This window comes from Budorcas taxicolor, chromosome 1 (genome assembly GCF_023091745.1).
Source record: "Budorcas taxicolor isolate Tak-1 chromosome 1, Takin1.1, whole genome shotgun sequence".
Taxonomy (NCBI): Eukaryota; Metazoa; Chordata; class Mammalia; order Artiodactyla; family Bovidae; genus Budorcas; species Budorcas taxicolor.
Genome location: NC_068910.1, coordinates 12,254,983 through 12,274,807, shown reverse-complemented (window position 1 = coordinate 12,274,807; position 19,825 = coordinate 12,254,983). Strand labels below are relative to the sequence as shown.

Genomic DNA, 19,825 nt, shown 5'->3' with positions numbered 1-19,825 from the left:
AAAGTCACAAGTAAAGAAGAAATTGTTATAGAGAGACATGTGGCTTAGAATTTGGCTTAGAATTTGATTTCAAAAAGGCTTCCTAGAACAGTTGGCTTTAACTTGAAACAGAGAATGAATAGGAGTTAATGAAGCCAAAACCAAGGAGAATTGTGATCCAGACAGTCCACTTATTTCAGCTGCTCATCATATAAAATACCTTTGTATTCTTAAACCCAAGTGCCACATATGTCCTTTAGTATATCTTACATCCTTACTAAAGCACACAGCTTTAGCTGTGTCCTGACTCAGCAGAGTAGAGTAGGTCCCATCCCCTTCCTTGTTCTATTTATTTTACATCTTTTACTATAAGGGGGAAAGTAGCATTTTTAGGTGTCATTGCACTTTAGTATTTTTAGTATTATTTCTTCCAAGATAATTCTGTTAAGGAACCATGGCCTAAAAGCACATTGCTCGGTTCAGCCCATGGCAGAATGGATGGAGTCTTTGCTCATTTTACAAAGAATATGTTATTTCCATTAATGGTAATTCTCTCTCTTTTTCCCTGTTTGTTTTTGAGGTGAAAAATGGTTATATGGCTGTTGGTTTTATCGGCCAAATGAAACATTCCATTTGGCTACACGGAAATTTCTAGAAAAAGAAGTTTTTAAGAGTGACTATTACAATAAAGTTCCTGTTAGTAAAATTCTAGGAAAATGTGTGGTCATGTTTGTCAAGGTAAGAAATTTATTAATCCCCAAATAGTAAATTATTTCATGGAGTTCACATGGAGTTTCACAACCACAGAAAATTGATATTTACAAAATGAATAGCTCTGTTTAAAACTGTTTGAATTTTTTTAGGCTGTGTCTCTGGCTTTATGTAAAGACTTGAGGGAAAATAAATCTGAGCATAATAGTGAAAGGCCCTTTGCTGCCTATGCTATATAGCTGTATGTAGTTAGCTTAAATTTTTTTATATCACCAGACAAATTTTTAAAGATGATATTTTCTGAAGAATCATTAAATCTTCAGTGTGGTTCTAGGTAATATGGTGTACTTTTTGTTTGTCTGTCTACTATAGGCACAGGCTCAAAGCTTTAAAGAACTGGCTGTCTAAAATACTAATGTACTGTCATAGAGGCAGTTGGTAAAACTTCAGGTCAGTTCAGTCGCTCAGTCATGTCCAACTCTTTGCAACCCCGTGGACTGCAGCGTGCCAGGCCTCCCTGTTCATCAGGGAGGTAAACTAAATAAGCTAAATAGAATATACTGAGCAATGCCATTCTGTATAAGGAAATACTCCTAATCTCTAACCATTTACCATTTGTTGTTAGTTGTCAAAAAGTCTTAACACTTTAGCTTTTATTTCTTTGCTTGGTTGGTGTTTTTGTGTTTTTTGGTTGATTGCTTTTCAGAAAATTCACCTACTTGATTTTATTCTTATATCCACCAGGAATACTTTAAATTATGCCCAGAAAATTTTCGAGATGAGGATGTTTTTGTCTGTGAATCACGATATTCTGCCAAAACCAAATCTTTTAAGAAAATTAAACTGTGGACCATGCCCATCAGCTCGGTTAGGTTTGTCCCTCGAGATGTGCCCTTGCCTGTGGTCCGAGTGGCCTCTGTATTTGCAAACGCAGATAAAGGGGATGATGAGAAGAATACAGACAACTCAGAGGACAGTCGAACTGAAGACATTTGTAACTTGGAAAAGGTATGTAGATAATAGCCACACAGAAAAGAATTTTAATTTCAAAACACCTCTTCTCAAAAATGAATGAATAAAGTATTCAACTTCATAATTAGAAAAAGAGTAATCATGTAAAACTTTAGCCTAACAAAAAGAAGGGAACTATAAAGGAAAGAGAAATTAATACTTGAAAAACATATAGCTGGACTGAAAATGAGACTTTGATGGGTTCAATGAGATAAACTATCAACTGTCCTAATAAAGGAAAAAGAAAGGCATTAAGCTCAACATACAAAATACAGAGGAAATTGAAAGACTTGTGCATTTCTGTTAATAAATTTGAAAACCTGAATGAGGGCATTCCCTGGCAGTTCAGAGGTTAGGACTTTGCACTTTCATTGGCAACGGCCTGGGTTCAGTCCCTGGTTGGGGAACTAAGATCTCACAAGCCTCTTGGTGCAATCAAAAAATAACTAAAACAAAAACAAATAATAATAGTAAAACCTGAATGAAATGAGTAATTTTCCAAGATAATACCAATTAGTTAAATGAAATCAAGAAGAGATAACATGCTTAAGTAGATAACAACATGAAGAATTTTTTTTTTAATGTTAGAGAGCTCACTCCAAAAAGTACTTAGGTCAGATAATTCCATAGGTAAATTCTTTCACCCTTTAAATTATTCCAGGAGTTCGCAGGCAGTCCTAGGGTGATTAAGACTCCATGCTTCTACTGCAGGGTGGCATGAGTTTGATCCCTGGTCGGGGAACTAAGATCCTACATGCTGTGCAGTAAAGCCAAAAAAAATTACCACAGAGGGTGGAGATCAAAGAAAACTTCCCAGTTTGTCTTACCAGGACAGAATAATCTTTGATTCCAAAGTCTGACAAAATAAAAACAGAAAACTGCAGTTGAGTATCAGTTTATAAATATTGATACAAAAAATACTTGGGGAAAAAAGTGAAATCAAATACAAATGAAATCACATTAGTTCTTTGAGAGCAGCATAACCAAGTAGAAGGAAGTTCATTCTCAGAATGCAAGGATTAGTCAAAATTAGGAAAATTTAGTAATACACTTCTTTATATTAGTAGATCAAAAGAGGAATTATTTGATAAGGTATAATATTATCTGGATTGATGTCTATAAATAGATAGTCCCTCACAGTGATTTTTAAAAATTGCATATCAAGCCTAAAGTGAAAGAAATTCCTTTGAAAGCTGTATACACGACATAGGTGCTTGCTTTATCATTATCTGTATTTTTCTGAAAAGAACCAATATAACTAGACAAACAAAAGTAGTGAAATATTGACAACGAAGAGGCAAAATTATTTTTTTGCCGAGAATGGGGGAGAAATTAGCTGTGAAAAGTTTTTGAATACAAAGAGTGCAACAAGTAGAAATTTCACAATCCACATATAAGTTAATAGCTTTCTTGTATAAGCAAAACAGTGATTTCATAAGATTTTGAAAGTAAAATGAAACTTGAATAGATTTTAACAAATGTTTTAAAAAATCTTGAAAGAAACTATCCAATTCACATGAACCAAAAAAACCCACTAAGAAATTATGTGAAAAGGAGTATTATGGAACCTGTAGGAGGAAGAAAAACAGTCTACAGAAAGGTATTGAAAATTTACTTGAGTAAGTTGTTTTGAAACTTGACAATACTATCATTCTTAAGAAAGAAAAAATGCATGACGGTCACGAAAAAAAGAAGAAAAACTGAAAGAGCGGTTAAGAGTGTTTTACCCTGCCAAATAATATTGCATTTTACAAAAATACATTTTAAAAATATTGAGTTAGTTCAGAATTGGATTAATGAAGGGAATAGGCTTTTCACAATTAAATCCAGACTATAAAGATACTCAATCATTCATTTTAGTGTATATATTTTAACTTTTATTTTGAAATTATTTTAGACTTAACAAATGTGCAGAGTGCTTAGCAAAGATAGTACAAAAACATTCCTTATATTCTTCATTCAGCTTCTGCTAATGTTAACACCTTGTAAAGCATAGTACAAGGATCAAAACCAGAAAGTTAGCATTAATACTATTTACTGATCTAGAGACCTTATTCATTTTTCCCCTTTTGTCCCACAGTCACCTTTTTTTCTTCTGATTTTATTGAGATATAATTGACATATAGCATTGTAGAAGTTTTAAGTTGTACCACATAATGATTTGACTTAAATACATCATGATAATGATTACCACAGTAAGTGTGGTAATCAACATCCGTCAACTCATATAGGTACAACATTAAAGAAATAGGAAAAAAAGTTTTTTTCCCCTTGTGATAAGAACTGTTAGGATTTACTCTCTTAACATCTTTCATATAATGTACAGCAGTATTAATTATATTCATCATGTTGTACATTACATCCCTGGTACTTACTTATTACTAGAAGTTTGAACTTTCTGACCACCATAATCCAGTCCCCCTTCCCCCTCATATCCTGCCTCGTAACCACAAATCTGATCTCTTTGTGAGTTTGTGGATTTGAAATATAATTAACCTACAATACTATGTTAGTTCCTGGTATACAGCATAATGATTCAGTATTTCTATATATATTTCAAAATGATCACCATGATAAATCAGTCATCATTTAAACATATTCAAAACATTAAAGATAAAACATTTAAACATAGTCAAAACATTAAAGATATTATATAATTATTCCCTGTGTTGTACATTTCATACTTGTGACTCATGTATTTTATAACTGAAGGTTTGTATAAACACAGTATTTTAACTCAGCAAGAGAGGATGGAATCAAATGATATTGGAAAAACTGATAGCTACTTGAAAAAAGAAGAAAAAAAAACTACTTGAACTCCTTTCATTTCATATTCCAAAAATAGTAAGGTATAAACATTAAAAAAGAAACATAAGTTGCTAGCCTAAGTACATTTGTGTTATTTACATATAATCTTTTATTCACTTATAAGCTTGGAATGGATCCTTTATATATATTATGTAAAACCCACTAGCCACAAAAGAGAAGAAAGAGATCATTTTCTAGATTTACAACTGATAGTATCAGTTAGTTTAATGAAACAGTCTTAGGACTGCTGTTGCTAAAGTACAAGAACTCTTTGAAGTCTAGGAAAAAAATTATACTAGAAAAATGGGCAAAGGATCAAATAGATCATTTATAGAAGATCAAAAAAACATAAATGTTTTAATCTAATAGTTTTTAAAATGCCCAGCAAATTGACAGTTCTGAAGACTAGTAATACATACAGCCTGGTGTGAGTGTGGGACAACACATCCCATCAGTGGCTCTGACCCTGCTGTTTGATAACAGGGAATGTGTTCCAACACAGTACTCAACCCTAGGCCACACCCAAATGCCCGTGAATAGGAATATGTCACACATCCATTCACATAATGCAAATACGTAGTCAGCAGAAGGAATTAACAAATTGTAGAATGGAATATGATTCCATCATTACTCAGAAAAACCAAAAATGTGTGCTTTATGTTTTATGTCTGTGTAAACAACATGAAAACCTATAAATTGGTTAAACTAAACTAGGTGGTTATCTCTGGGGTTGGATCACAGAAAACTTGATTTAAAAATTTTTCATACTCTAATGTTTGAATTATTTCCAACAGATGCACTTTTTATGTAGGGGGAAAGCAGCATTTTTAAATTCTTAGTGTAAAAAAGAAAAAAATTTTTTTAGTTTCTTAGAAAAAATCCATTTTAGTGTCATTAAAATGTTAGGAGCTTGGGAAAGAACATGATATTTTGTACATTTTATCAGTATGTCTGGGAATCATAGAGATACTAATTTTAAAAGAGGAAATACCAGTGGCAATCAGTGTGGGAATTAAATTTGTTTTTGTTGTTGGAGTTCATTAGTACCCCATGTCCTGTGTATGAATTACTTTTTTTAGTCTCATATCTTTATTTTAATATTGCATGGCTAAAATATATTATACCAAGAAATTTTTAGAAGGATAACTAGAACAGAACCCATTCCTAAAATAAATATGTGTTCTTAATCTCAGGGCTTGCTTTTTCACAGCTTCCGTTCCTTCTAGCACCCCTCAATCTAGCATATGTATGGAACTTCTCTCATTCTTAAGAATTTTCCAAGAAGTCCACTTCAGTATCACATTTGAAATCATAAAGATCAAAGCATTAAATTATCTGGGCATTCCAGAAGAGTTTTTTTTTTTCCCTTAGGTTTTAAGTTTTTGATATTCTCAGGAAAATGCAGTAGAAAATTTGTGGGTTTTGCAGTTTCCTCAGTTTTTATATGTTTTAGAGCTTTTGTATTTAAAACACCTAGTGCTATGCTCATTATCTGCTAGTTTCTCAGTAAATTATGTTTCTTAGTTTCATTAATCAGTTTTTTTCTTTTCTTTTTTTTTTTGTTAAGACTATAACAATAGTGAACATTAAGTGGTTTTATGAGCCAGGCATTATTCTGTGTACTTAACATAGATTGTGTCATATAAGCTTCCTATCCTAACAACCCCATCTGATTTGCATGCTGTCTTCGTTTTACAGATGATGAAACCAAGGCATAAGAGGTCAAGTAGTTTACACAGTGTCACAGGAGTCAGTAGGTGACAGACCCTAAAAATTATTAAAAAGCAGAGTATGTGTGTTTCTGTCACTGTTCTTTCCATGTTACGATAAATCGAGATGGTAAAATTTTTAAATCAGTTGTTAATATACAGAAATTAAGAGCTTAGTAAATATGGTGAAGAGGAAGTTTGTATAGTATTTGCTCCTTTATAACAGTTGAATGAGGCTGTTTCTGAAATTAAGTCTTCATTGTTGGTGGGTTTTTTTTTTTTTTGGTTTTTGTTTTCCTTTTTTTTTTTTTGGCTAAAGTCTCCGAGAATGGGAAAAGGAAGGAGAGAGTAGTAAAAGGATCTTTGAGTAACATTTTATGAAAATTAACTAGAAGTTTAAAATAGATACAGTATTTGATAAGATTTAGTTTAATTTCAGTAACCTAAACTTTTGGTTTCCTGTTTATTAGTTTCTACTTACGGTTATTTTTTAAGTTAAAATGAAGGAAAGTCTGCTTTGCCTTCATACTTTCTTTTCCAACTCCTTGATTGTCAGCTCCCTGTCTTGAACCAGTTTCCTTTATCACAGGAGAAAGAAGATGTCCCTGTGGAAATGTCGAATGGTGAACCAGGTTGCCACTACTTTGAGCAGCTCCGGTATAATGACATGTGGCTGAAGGTTGGCGACTGTGTCTTCATCAAGTCCCATGGGCTGGTGCGTCCTCGTGTCGGCAGGTGAGCATTTTGAGTTCAGAGAGGACAAGGTTTGGTTTGAGAGATTTGGTGCCAGTAGGAATTCATTACTGTTTAGGATGAAGACCAAAGTCCCTTCCATGGGAACATTACCTACTTCCTTTCACACCACGCTCTCCCATCTTATGCCTCTAGCCACACTTCCTCTCTTGAATCCTGTTGTGTGTGTGTTTTTCTTTCTTTCTTTTTCTTTTTCTCCTCCTGCGATTTACTGAACTCTTCAACCCAGAAATCTCCCTGCTCCTCTCCCTGCCAGGGAGGGAGCTTCATATGGTGAACTCTTTTTAGCTTAAATTTGAAATGGCACTTCCTTAAGGAAGCCTTTCCTATCTCCTCTAGACTGGATTAGGTCCCCCTATTACGCATTCTCAGAGGTCTGTGTATTTCCTCTTCCTCAGAACACATATCATTTTTATTATCAGGCTTCCATATGTGACTACAAATGCCCTGAGAGTTAGAGGCCCTCTCTTTTTGAGCAAAAAAGTGATATATACCTTTATATCCCCTGCTGCAAGCATAGTGCATGAGGCTCAGATATTTGATAAACAAGTAAATGGGTGAAAGTATGGTTGGATGGCATAGCAGTAAAGGATTTTAGGGAACAGGGCTGGGCAGTAGAGGATAGTAATTAAGGAAAGTAATTGATTCCAAGAGATCTTGATGTAAGTCCCAGCCCTGTCGGTTTAATGTTCTTAGGCAAATTATTTACCTCTCTGGGCTTCAGTTTCCTCATTGTATTTGTTCATCATTTAGTAATTGTTTACTATATATGTACTATTTGCTAGGTTCTATAGATACGTTAGTGAATAAAAGAGACAACTATCCTTAGTCTCCTGGATCTTTTTTCTAGTAGGAAGACAAACTATTAACGTGAGTAAAGTGTATGGTACGTTAAATTATGATGTATGCTATGGAAAGAAATAGAGCTGGATATGGGAAATCGGGAGTGCCATGGTCAAAGTAGGGTGTTCAAAACTTTACATAGGCTGATGTGTAAAGCCTCACTAAGAGTTCACAGTTGAGCCAACACTTGAAGGAACCAAGGAAGTGAGTAATGTGAATATCCAGGGAGAAAGCTTTCCAGTGACAGAGAACAGCCAGAGCAAAGACTGGAGAGAGAAGGCATGCCTGGGCTGTTCAGATGAGAGCTTGTGACAAAGGGATTGGGCAATACTTGAGGTAGGTAGGAAGTACATGAGCCAGGGGATACAGTGCAAATTGTGTGAGGCTCAGAAACTACTGAAGGGACTTGGACCTTTACTGAATTAAATGAAATACCATGGATTATTTTAAGTGCAAAAATGGCATTTTTTTTCCCCTCCGCACTCCATGGCATGTATGATACTAGTTCCCTGAGCCGAGGTCAGACCTGTGTCCACTGCAGTGGAAGTGCAGCATTTTAAGTACTTCCCACGAGGGAAGTCCCCAGAAGTGACATCTGACTTAGGTCTTAGCAGAAAGGCTCTGTCTACTGATTATTAAGAATAGACAGTAAAGAGTCAAAGGTAGAAAGGCAAAATCTTGCAATAATCCAGGCAAGAATGATGGTGTCTTAGGCCAGTAGTCAGATCCAGTTCTACAAATCAGATCCAGTTTTGAAAGGTTGAGTTAAGAGAATGTAGTCCCTGGTGGCTCAGTGGTAAAGAATCTGCATGCCAATGCAGGAGACGTGGGTTTGATTGCTGGGTTGGGATATCCTCTGGAGAAGGAAATGGCAACCCACTCCAGTATTCCTGCCTGGGAAATCCCATGGACAGAGGAGCCTGGTGGGCTACAGTCCATAACGTGGCAAAGAGTTGGACACGACTGAGCACCTAAACAGCAACAATAGCAGCAAAGTGTCCAGGAGAGAGAGAGGAGTCAAGGTAACTCCTGCATTTTGATCTGAAGAACTGAAAGTGTGTATTAACAGATGAGGATGCTGCTTCATGTCTGGAACCTTGAGACTTTGGGAACAGTAATAATATCAACCTTATGGTGTGGTTCGGAGAAATAGAACAGTATCCTGCATAGAGCAGTCAGATGTTTTTATTTTTTTCTAGGGAGATGGTCAGTGGCTTTCATTAGATTCTCATGAGATAAAGGGGTATTAGATCTTGACCTACAAGAAGGTCATGAACCATGGCCTTAAAGGAATGTCTGCCACTGATGTGATCTGACCCCAAATATTGATGATCTGTGTGTTTATTCAGCTCATAAGTCCAATTGATAGATGCTTTGTATCTCAGGAAGAAAACTTGGAAGTCAGCTTAAACTATTAAGTTGTATTCCTTGGTATTATGTTTAAAAAAATGTTCACTTCTTTTTTTCCCCAAATATTTTTTCATATGTTTAAAGGGGGAAAAAAAGAATCAAGAAAATTGTCTTACTATCAAAATAGTCAGTGAAACTCCTCTAAATATAGCATACCATTAAGTTTTTGGTTAGCAGAATGTTTGTTAGATTAAGCCTTCAGGAATGAAATCCATCAGAATTCTAATTTAATGGAATTTCTCCATGTTTTCTCCCAAGAATTGAAAAGGTATGGGTCCGAGATGGAGCTGCATATTTTTACGGCCCCATCTTCATTCACCCAGAAGAGACAGAACATGAGCCAACAAAAATGTTCTACAAGAAAGAAGTGTTTTTGAGTAATCTGGAAGAAACCTGCCCCATGACATGTATTCTAGGTATGTATTCATACTTTTCATTTAATCACACTCATTCCATAGTTGAGTCATTCCACACTTTTTCTGTCCTGGGCACTGTTCCAGGTGCTAGGTATATAGCAATAAAAAAATCAAAATCTCAGCCTTCTCAGAGACCTAACTGTGGAGCAGAGGCTGGGGAGTCAGTTAGTAAATTAAAATTAAATATATAGAAGATCAGGTAGTAATTAGGGCAATGAATGAGAATAAAGCAGAGCACGAGGATAGAGAGTAATGTTGCAGGGAGGTTCTGGTTTAGGTCATATCATCAGCAAAAGCCTCTCTGGTAGGTGACAGGAGAGCCGAGCCCTGAAGGAGGTGAGGAAGAAAACCATTCAAATAGCGGCTGAGAGTTTACTCCTTTTAGGCACTGCAGACATCAGCTGCAAAGACCTTGAGGCAGGGTATGTGGGTGTGTTTGAGTCACAGTAAGAAAGCTCCTTACTTCTAGTAAGGAGACAAAGGGAGCCTAAAGGGGAGACTGAAGTCTTCTTTGGTTAGAGTGACTGCAGCTGTGCGGGGGGTCTAGTAGGGAATGAGCCCTCTCAGGTGACTGGGCTCTCAGTCATGGTAGGTCATGTGCAGGGATTGAGCTTTAACAGATAAGAGGTCTTATGAGGAGTCTGAACAAAGAGGCATGTGAGCCAATGTGTATTAGAGGAATCTCTGTGACTGTGGTATGGGGAATTGTAAGAATAAGGTAGGAAGCAAGGAGAGCAATTAAAAGACATACTGTCTCTGTTGGATTAACCCTAGTAATGTTACTGTTCCAATTCCAGAAACAAGGTCTCTTGCTTTGGCTTCTGTTGAGCCATCCTCCTGAGTGTGCAAAGTGCCATTCTGCTTCTGAGATATAGTTACATGATTCATATACTGTCACCATTTTCAGCTCTTGGGTTTCTTCTGGCCCCAAATTAACTCGATAACTTTTTATACTAGCTGCTACCTACATCTTTTTGAGTGGTTTTCCAAAAGGTTACTAGTTACAACTTTATATTGATTACCTATGGTTGTAATGTTGAAGAAGCTATCATGCTTATGATCAAAAGGAAATTTGCAAATTAAAAAACATTTTATTTATATATTTGGCTGCCCTGGGTCTTAGTTTTGGTGTGCAGGATCTGCTATCTTTGTTGCGGCATACAGGATATTTAGTTGCAGCATGTGTTCACTGACCAAGGATTGAATCTGGGTCCCCTGCAGTGGAAGCACAGAGTCCTAACCACTGGACCACCAGGGAACTCCCTAAAAAGTATTTTACACTTAGACTTTGTCTGGCTGCTTTAATGTTTATCTATATTGTTCTTTGGTGCTTTGAATTTTTTTCAGAATTGAATATGGTAATCATGTCTGAATGGCCAATAAGTCAGTACATTTTCTCTTCCACTCTAGGGAGAGACAACAAAGGCTAGTGAAGTTATTAAATCCTTCTTGAGTTTCTGCAGCAGAGGAGGTCTTCCTTTTAACTTGTGCTCTGGAGCTTTACTTCCAGTGAGGAGACAGAGGGAGCCTAAAGGGGAGACTGAGGTCATCTTTGGTTAGGCCAACTATATCATTGATTGTTTTTTGGTTATTTTCCTAGTGATGACCCTGGGGATTACATCTTAAACTTATGAAAATCTGATTTTCATATACACTATACAAAAAACTCTGTTCTTCTATAGCTCCATCCCTCTCCTTTGTGTTATTGTCAGAAATTACCTCTTTATACTGCATGAGCCCCGTTATCATAGATTTATAATTATTGCTTTATGTCTTTAAAATCATATAGGTTGAAAAACAGAGAATTTGCAAAGCAAAAGCATATTGCCTTTTATATTTACCTATGTAGTTACCTTTACTAATGTTTTTTATTTCTTTGTGTGGCTATAAGTTATTATCTAATGCCTTTTCATTTCGGCCTACAGGACTCCCTTTAGCATTTCTTGTAGGACAGGTCTGCTCACAAGAATCTCTTCTCACCTTTTGTTTATCTGGAAATGTCTTAAGTTTTCCATTTTTGAAGGATATTTTTGATGTATAGAGAACTCTCCATTGGCAGTTTTTTCTTTCATGTCTTTGATCACATTTGGGGAATTTGGGGCCACTGTGTCTTCAGATACTTCTTCTTGTGCTTTTCTTTTTCTTCACCATCCAGGACTCCTATTATGCCTGTGTGGGTCATGCTTAACGGTGTGCCTTGGATCTCTGAGATGCTCTTCATGTTTCTGTATTCTCTTTTTCTTTCTTTCTCAGACTTTTCATTTTAATTTTCCTGTCTTCAAGGTCATTGATTGTTCTGTGTGTTTGTTGAGCCCTTCTAATAAATTTTTCATTTTAGTTATTGTACTTTTCAGCTTCAGAGTTTCTATTTCATGGTTACAACTTCTGTCTCTATTGATTCTCTGTTTGGTGAGACATCATTCTGGTTTCTTTTAGTTCCTTGTCCCTCATTTCCTTTAGCTCTTCCGGTGTATTTAGGACAGTTGATTTAAATTCTTTGTGTAGTAAGTTCAGTGTCTAAACTTCCTCAGGGACAGTTTCTGTTCATTTTTTTAATCCTGTGACTGGGCCCTACTTACTTGTCTCATGCATGCCTCATAGTTTTTTATTGAAAACTGGATATTTTGAATAGTACCAAATAATATAACTCTGGAAATCAGATTCTACCCCCCTCCTTAAGTTTTGTTGTCACTGCTTATTATGAGTTGTTACTGCTTGTTTAGTGACTTTTCTAAGCTACTTTAAAGACTGTATTCTTTGTTGTGTGTTGTCACTGAAGTCTCTGTTCTGCTCGCTTAGTGGTCAGCTAGTGATTTAACAGAGAATGTCTTAAGTGCTTGGATCCAAAAAATAAAAAACCCAGCCCAGATTCCCAGCCTTTGTACCTGCATAGTGCATCTTTGCTGGAGCACACATTCAGCACTCAGCCCGAAAAGTCCACAACTCTGCCCCTATGTGTACTGCCTGCTTGCACAGGCCTTGACAGCCGAAGGTGAGAGCCTAGGGCCTTCTCAGGTCTTTGCTGAACATGCACCTTGCCCGTAGCATGTGCATGGCTTTCTAGATTTCCAGGAATGTGTGGAAGCTTCTCAAAACTCTTATTCCTCAAAACATCTCACTTCCCAGTTTTTTCTCCCAAGCTTTTCAGCATGTCTACTGTTTGCCCCAACTGATATCCTTTGCCAGCCCCAGCTGGTGGCAGCTGTGTTTTCAACAAAAGTACCATAGCTACTTCCCTGCTATTTGGAAGTTAGGTAGCAGTTTGGAAAAAGTAAAATTGTATCCATCTCTCACATCAGCTTCAAAATAAATTCCCAGATTAAATATAGGCTTAAATGAACATAGGAGTAGTAAAGGTACCAAAGGAAAGTGATGGGGAAGAAACTTTTATAATCCTTAACATAAAACCCAGAAACCATATAAAAAAGATTGATAAAGTCAGCTATATAAAAGTTTAAAATGTTTGGCAGAAGCAAAGACAGGTGACAACTTTGGGAAAATACTTGCAGTGTATATCAGAAAAAGTTCAAATTTCATTCATATATGAAGAACTATTAAATAATTAGAAAAAAAGATCACCATCCAATAGGAAAACAGGCAAAAATTAAGAGAGAGCAGAGACAAGTGGTTCTTAAAATATGCACAACCTAAGCCAGTAGAGAAATGTTAAGTTACAGTTACCCAGATGCTGCTTTCTTAAAAAAATTATCAAATTGTCAAAGATTCATATGTTTACTAGTTGACAAGAATATAGGGAAGTGGCATTTGCCCATTTTGTGGTGGGTTTATGAATGACCATCACCTCTGTGAAAGGTAAATTTGATAATACCTATAAAAATTAAAGTATATGTACCCTTTGACCCAGCTTTTGTACTTCTAGATGTTTATTCCTCAGGTGTACTCATTCATGTGCAAATTCATGTATGTCTTAAAGTATGTCAACTTAGTCTTGCTTCAGTGAGAGAGCAAAAATTTGGAAAAGAAACTAAACATCCACCAACAGGGAACTAGTTGAATAAATATATTAATACCAGCAGTGATCCTTAAAATATATTATTTTGCACCAAAATTTAGGTGTAAAACAATATGAGTGATATGCTAACCATTGTAAGTCCCACAACTAAGACCCAATGCAGCCAAATAAATTGTTGTTGTTCACTGTTGGCTAACTGAACCCTTTGTATCCAACTCTTTGTGACCCCGTGGGCTGCAGCACACCCACTGACAGTGTTGTACAACCATCAGTACTATCCATTTCTAGAACTTTTCATCATCCCAAATAGAAACTCTTTACCCATTAAGCAATAACTACTCATTTCCATCTCTTCCAGCCCTTAATAAGCACTATTTTACTATCAGTCTCTATGAATTTTGCCTATTCTGGGTACCTTATGTAAGTGGAATCATGCAGAATTTTTCCTTTCTGAGTCAGACTTATTTTACTTCACTTAAATAAAAAATCCTCAAAATTCATCCATGGTGTAGCATGTATCCAAATTTTACTCCTTTTTGAGGCTGAATAGTTTTTTATTTTAGGTATATGTAACATTTTGTTTATTCATTCATCTGTTGATGGACATTTGGGTAATTTCTATATTTTGGCCAGTTGTCAGTAGTGCTTTTGTGAACATTGGTATATGTGTATCTGAGTCCCTGCTTTCAGTTCTTTTGTATATTTACCTAGAGGTAGAATTTCTGGATCAACTTTCAGTTCAGTTCAGTTGCTGAGTCGTATCTGACTCTTTGTGACCCCATGGACCGCAGCATGCCAGGCCTCCCCGTCCATCACCAACTCCCGGAGTTCACCCAAACCCATGTCCATTGAGTCAGTGATGCCATCCAACCATCTCATCCTCTGTTGTCCCCTTCGCCTCCCACCTTCAATCTTTTCCAGCATCAGGGTCTTTTCAAATGAGTCAACTCTTCGCATCAGGTGGCCAAAGCACTGGAGTTTCAGCTTCAACATCAGTCCTTCCAGTGAATACTCAGGACTGATCTCCTTTAGGATGGACTGGTTGGATCTTCTTGCAGTCCAGGGGACTCTCAAGAGTCTTCTCCAACACCACAGTTCAAAAGCATCAATTCTTCAGCACTCAGTTTTCCTTATAGTCCAACTCCCACATCCAGCTGCACCATTTCACATTAGCAGCAGTGACATATAGTGGTTCAAGCTTCTCCACATCCTTACCAACATTTGGTATTTTCTGGAAGTTTTATTTGGCTTTTTTCCCTTCACAATAGCCATTGTAATGAATGTGAAGTGGTATTTCAATCTTTATTTGTATTTTCCAAATGATTAATGATGTGAGCATCTTTTCATGAGCTTATTGGATATTTATATATCTTCTTTGGAGAAATATCTATTCAGATCATTTACCTGTTTTTTTGAGTTATTTATTTTGTTATTGCTGATTTGTTGGAGTTCTTTGTATATTCTGGATATTAGACTCTCACAAGAGAGATAATTTGCAAATATCTCCCACTGTTCTATGTGCTGTCTTTTCACTTTGTGTCCTTTGAAGCACAGAAGATTGTCATTTTGATGAAGTCTAATTTATCTTTATTTTCTTTAGTTGCTTGTGATTTTAATGTCACATTTATGAAACCATTGCCTAATAGAGGGTCACAAAGGTTTATACCGATGTTTTTCTGTAAGAGTTTTATAGTTGTGTCTCTTACATTAAGGTCTCTGGTACATTTTGAATTAATTTGTGTATATGGCATATAGTAGGCTTCTAGCTCCGTTCATTTGCATGTGGTAATCCAGTTGTTCCAGCACTGCCTGTTAAAGAGTCTATTCTTTCCCCAATTGAATTGTCTTGACACCCTTGTCAAAAATCAGTTACCTGTAAAAACTCAGTTATATGGATTTATTTCTAGACTTTTAATTCTAGTCTATTGATCTGCATATCTATCCTTACATCTTTATACCCTTTAAATCTTCTGATTTTAATCATGTGAATATATTAATTTAAAGGTTTAAAATAATTGTTATCGATGACCACAGTAACTCCTTTAATTTCTCTCCAAAATTTTTCTCTTTCAGGAAAATGTGCTGTGTTGTCATTCAAGGACTTCCTCTCCTGCAGGCCAACTGAAATTCCAGAAAATGACATTCTGCTTTGTGAGAGCCGCTACAACGAGAGTGACAAGCAGATGAAGAAATTTAAGGGACTGAAGAGGTTTTCACTCTCTGCTAAAGTGGTAGATGATGAAATTTACTACTTCAGGTAAAGTTGAAAAAACTAAGAAAGAGCACTTCAGTTCCTTTGATATCAGTAAAACTTATATCAAAATTGCATAGTCCATGGTGGGTTTTTATTGTTTTGTATTAGGTCTTAAACTAGAGAATAGACATTTCAAACAGAAGATATTAATTAAATATTAAAGGAAAATCCTCATAATCTGCTGAGATGTGGTGACTGCGGACAGCCCTCTTTGTGTAGACTTCAGTCATTGTAATGTGGAGGCAGGAATCTCTGGTTCTGGCACACATAATCTGTCTATTAGGAGACTGTGTAGTTCTGTAAACTGCGGAAGTTCTTCTCAGTGTTTCTAGGCAACTAGATCTCAGCTTTCGATCCAGTGCTTTTGTTGGGTATTCAGCAGAATCCCTTAACAACACACATCTGAGAACTTCCCTGGTGGTCCAGTGCTTAAGAATCCACCTTTCAGTGCAAGGGATGCAGGTTCGATTCCTGGTCAGGAAACTAAGATCCCACACGCCGCAGGGTGACTAAGCTCGCACACCGCACTAAAGATCCCGCAAGCCTCAACTAAGACCTGATGCAGCCAAATAAATAAATAATTATTTTTTAAAAAAAGCATCTGTAAGTAGATGTGACTTTATAAATATATGTTTTCATTATTTCCCTTGTGGACTTAAAGAGTGGACGTTGCACATTACAGAAAGTTGGTTCTGAGTATTAAGGCAGAACATTGCTTTCCAATCCATCCTGGAGTAGTGTCAGGTGATTTTATTTCATTTATTTATTTGTTTATTTTTATGTCCCTTCTTCTAGAAAACCGATTGTTCCTCAGAAGGAGCCCTCACCTTTATTGGAAAAGAAGATCCAGTTGCTAGAAGCTAAATTTGCTGAGTTAGAAGGTGGAGATGATGATATTGAAGAGATGGGAGAAGAGGATAGTGAGGTCATTGAGCCTCCTTCTCTACCTCAACTTCAGACTCCCCTGGCCAGTGAGCTGGATCTCATGCCCTACACACCCCCACAGGTGAAGGTGGCGGGTTCCTGTTACTTGTCTTAGTCCTAGCTCTGGTTTGCAGTAAAAAGAAAGGAGACATCCAGCCCCTCCGTTATGGGAGCGTCAACCTAGAATTCTTCAAAAAGGAACAGATTTTTTAATTTTTTCCTTTCTTGATGCCACTAATAATTTAAAATGTAGTATCTTTATAAAAAAGTTTCATAGATAGCTGGCTTTAGTGGCAGGTTTAGTTAGAAAGCTCTCCTTATCGTGCATTGAAAAAACAAAACAATGAGGAATTGCATCATTCTCTTATTCTAGCTTTTATTGCTCATACCTTTTTAAGTGTCTTTCTTTAGGACCCCATCTTTTGGTTAAGGTGATCCCTATACGTATTTTCTTCTTATTTAGAATTTTCTCAAGCCTTGATTATGAGGTCACCATTATAGATTGCAGTCATGGAATTCAGTGGAACTTCCATTTTTCTTATATGATCAGAGGCCAGAAATAACTGTGGTTTGAATAAGAAAATGAACTATAAACTGAAGATGTCTGTAGAACAGTAGCTATTGAATTGCACATTTTTGGCTTACAAAAACCTTTAGTAATTGACGAGATGCAGTGTTCTGATGCATTATAAGAGCTTCTGTCTTACAGTCTACGCCCAAATCTGCCAAAGGCAGTGCAAAGAAGGAAGGATCGAAGCGAAAGATCAACATGAGTGGCTACATCCTGTTCAGCAGTGAGATGAGAGCTGTGATTAAGGCCCAGCACCCAGACTATTCTTTTGGGGAGCTCAGCCGACTGGTGGGGACGGAGTGGAGAAACCTTGAGACAGCCAAGAAAGCGGAATATGAAGGTAAATAGAGCACAGGCACAGCTGTCTAAGCTCCGTAAGCAAGGGGGTGTCTCCAGCAGTGCTCGGGCTTAGGCTGACTCTCTTGTTGCTACCACTTGCACATGAACTTTGTGTTGGGGGCTGTCTCCAGTGGCTCCCATCCAGCAGGTTAAGTGTCAGCCTTGTCCCAGCTGAGCAAGTGCTGCCTCTGATTTGGCCTCTGATCCTAGTGTGTTGTTTTTTTTTTTTTTTTCCCAAAAATTTCTCAAATATTTAGCTGTTTAAAAAATTGCATGATTTTTTTTTTCTTTTATTAAGTCCTGTAAGCACACATGTGTTGAGCTGGGGAATGATGGTACAAGGATGTCAGATACAGTTTTAGTTAAAATTTCATCTGTGGAGAAGGCACTGGCAACCCACTCCAGTACTCTTGCCTGGGAAATCCCATGGATGGAGGAGCCTGGTAGGCTGCAGTCCATGGGGTCAAAAAAAAATAAAAAAAAATTTCATCTGAAACGGGGCTTTTAAAATCAGTGATCTTCTATTATGGCTCTTGACAAGCCGTATAAACTCCAGGCTGAGGCTTGGCTGAAGCGCCTGGTTTTCTACGCCTTTCCTGGCCTGTGCTGCATTCATAGCTACTTTTAAGGTGCTTGGGTTCTCTTTGAGAAAGCTCAACTGCCTTCATTTCCTTTTACTCTATAATTAAATTATTTGGGGCTGTGAGCTATCATTCAAGGATTTGGTGGTTTATAGCCATTAGGGACAGATACTTGATGGAGATTTTTTGGTTTTTTGTTTTTTAATATTAGGCATGACTTTAGTAAGGAAATGAATAGTAAACATTAGGTTAGGCAGGATGATTGCCCTCAGAGCTGTATTTTTTTCATTTGGAATTGTATACAGTGCTTCATGTTGACAGTTTAAAGCCCTCTCTCAAATGACCACAGTGATCACCATTACCCTTCTTGACAGGGTCCAAACCCATTATTTTCCAACGAGCATAAATAAATTAATTATCAAGGCTGCCTCCTTTATTAAACTTTATGGAGTTTCCAAAGAAACTCCTTTTTAAAAAAAAAAAGTTTACTCCTTTCATTTTTTATATAGTTGATTTTTAAAATTATCTGACAGGCTTCCCCAAGGATCTTCTGTAGAACCCTAATCCTACAAGATGTTCAGCCAGAAAAAATTTGTGGCAAAAGCAGTTTGAGAAGCGCTCCACACACTTTCTGTCTTGGCAACTCACAGTGCATATTGCCATATTAAAGTCTTTAAACCTGCAGTTAAGAACCTGTTTTTTTTCCACCTGGCATTTTCTGAAACTTGATCAGGTATTCATGTAATATCTGCTAATATTCCTGAGGAACCAGTATTTCATGGAACATTCTTTGAGAAATCATAGGCAGTTCTATAAGAACCTACAACCTTGGAGAGCATTGGTATTTCTAAGCGTAGTGGAAGTTAAGACCCAGATATATCACTCAGTTGGAGGAGTGTTTCAAATGAAGCTCACATGGCTATAAAGCCTGGTCCAGGACAAAATGAAGCCAGTACTGCATGGCTGGTTACTTAGAGTGTGAACAAGAGCGAGAAATGCATCTGGAGACAACATAAAAGTAAAAATGCTGGAGCCAAACTGAAGAGAAGGAAGAGTGACGACTTCTGGGAAATTCTCCCAGATTCTAAGGGGAGTCTGAAATTCAGTGAGAACTCAGTGAGAGGAGTTATGTGACTCACCAGTGTCTGCCTGAGACACCAAGTCTGAGCTTGTGGTGTTCTGACCCACTCAGTTCAAAACCCAAAGTTTGGAGTTTGGCTGACTTCATTTAATGAATCTCTTTTCTAAGACAGCCTAACTGGGCTCCTCCCAGAAAGAACCAGCAGGTCCAATATTCCATCCCCGGGCTTGAACTTTTCTTTTTTCAACTTCATTTTTTTGCTCTCCCATTTTACTGTTTCATTTGTGTAATGAAAATATGAGAACTTAATGTGGGGGTCTAGGTCATCAGTGTCTCACTTTTTTTGTTTTGTTTTGTTTTTTAAATGCTAATTCAAGGAAATGGGTTGTTAAAATGGCCTTTGTCCCTCACACTCACTGTAAAGAGGATCTGTACACTGGGACAGTGTAGTGAGTGATGACG

General features: G+C 36.9%; 1 protein-coding gene across 1 annotated transcript in view; it reads left to right on the top strand.

Annotated features, from left to right (window-relative positions):
- PBRM1 (polybromo 1) overlaps nucleotides 1-19,825 on the top strand; it is a 94,316-nt gene that overhangs the window by 63,997 nt on the left and 10,494 nt on the right. The window contains exons 21-27 of the mRNA XM_052637117.1: nucleotides 560-717; nucleotides 1,435-1,698; nucleotides 6,808-6,953; nucleotides 9,483-9,640; nucleotides 15,687-15,870; nucleotides 16,663-16,873; nucleotides 17,501-17,702. Coding sequence (XP_052493077.1) covers nucleotides 560-717; nucleotides 1,435-1,698; nucleotides 6,808-6,953; nucleotides 9,483-9,640; nucleotides 15,687-15,870; nucleotides 16,663-16,873; nucleotides 17,501-17,702 — 1,323 coding nt within the window. The remainder of the gene's footprint in view (nucleotides 1-559; nucleotides 718-1,434; nucleotides 1,699-6,807; nucleotides 6,954-9,482; nucleotides 9,641-15,686; nucleotides 15,871-16,662; nucleotides 16,874-17,500; nucleotides 17,703-19,825) is intronic.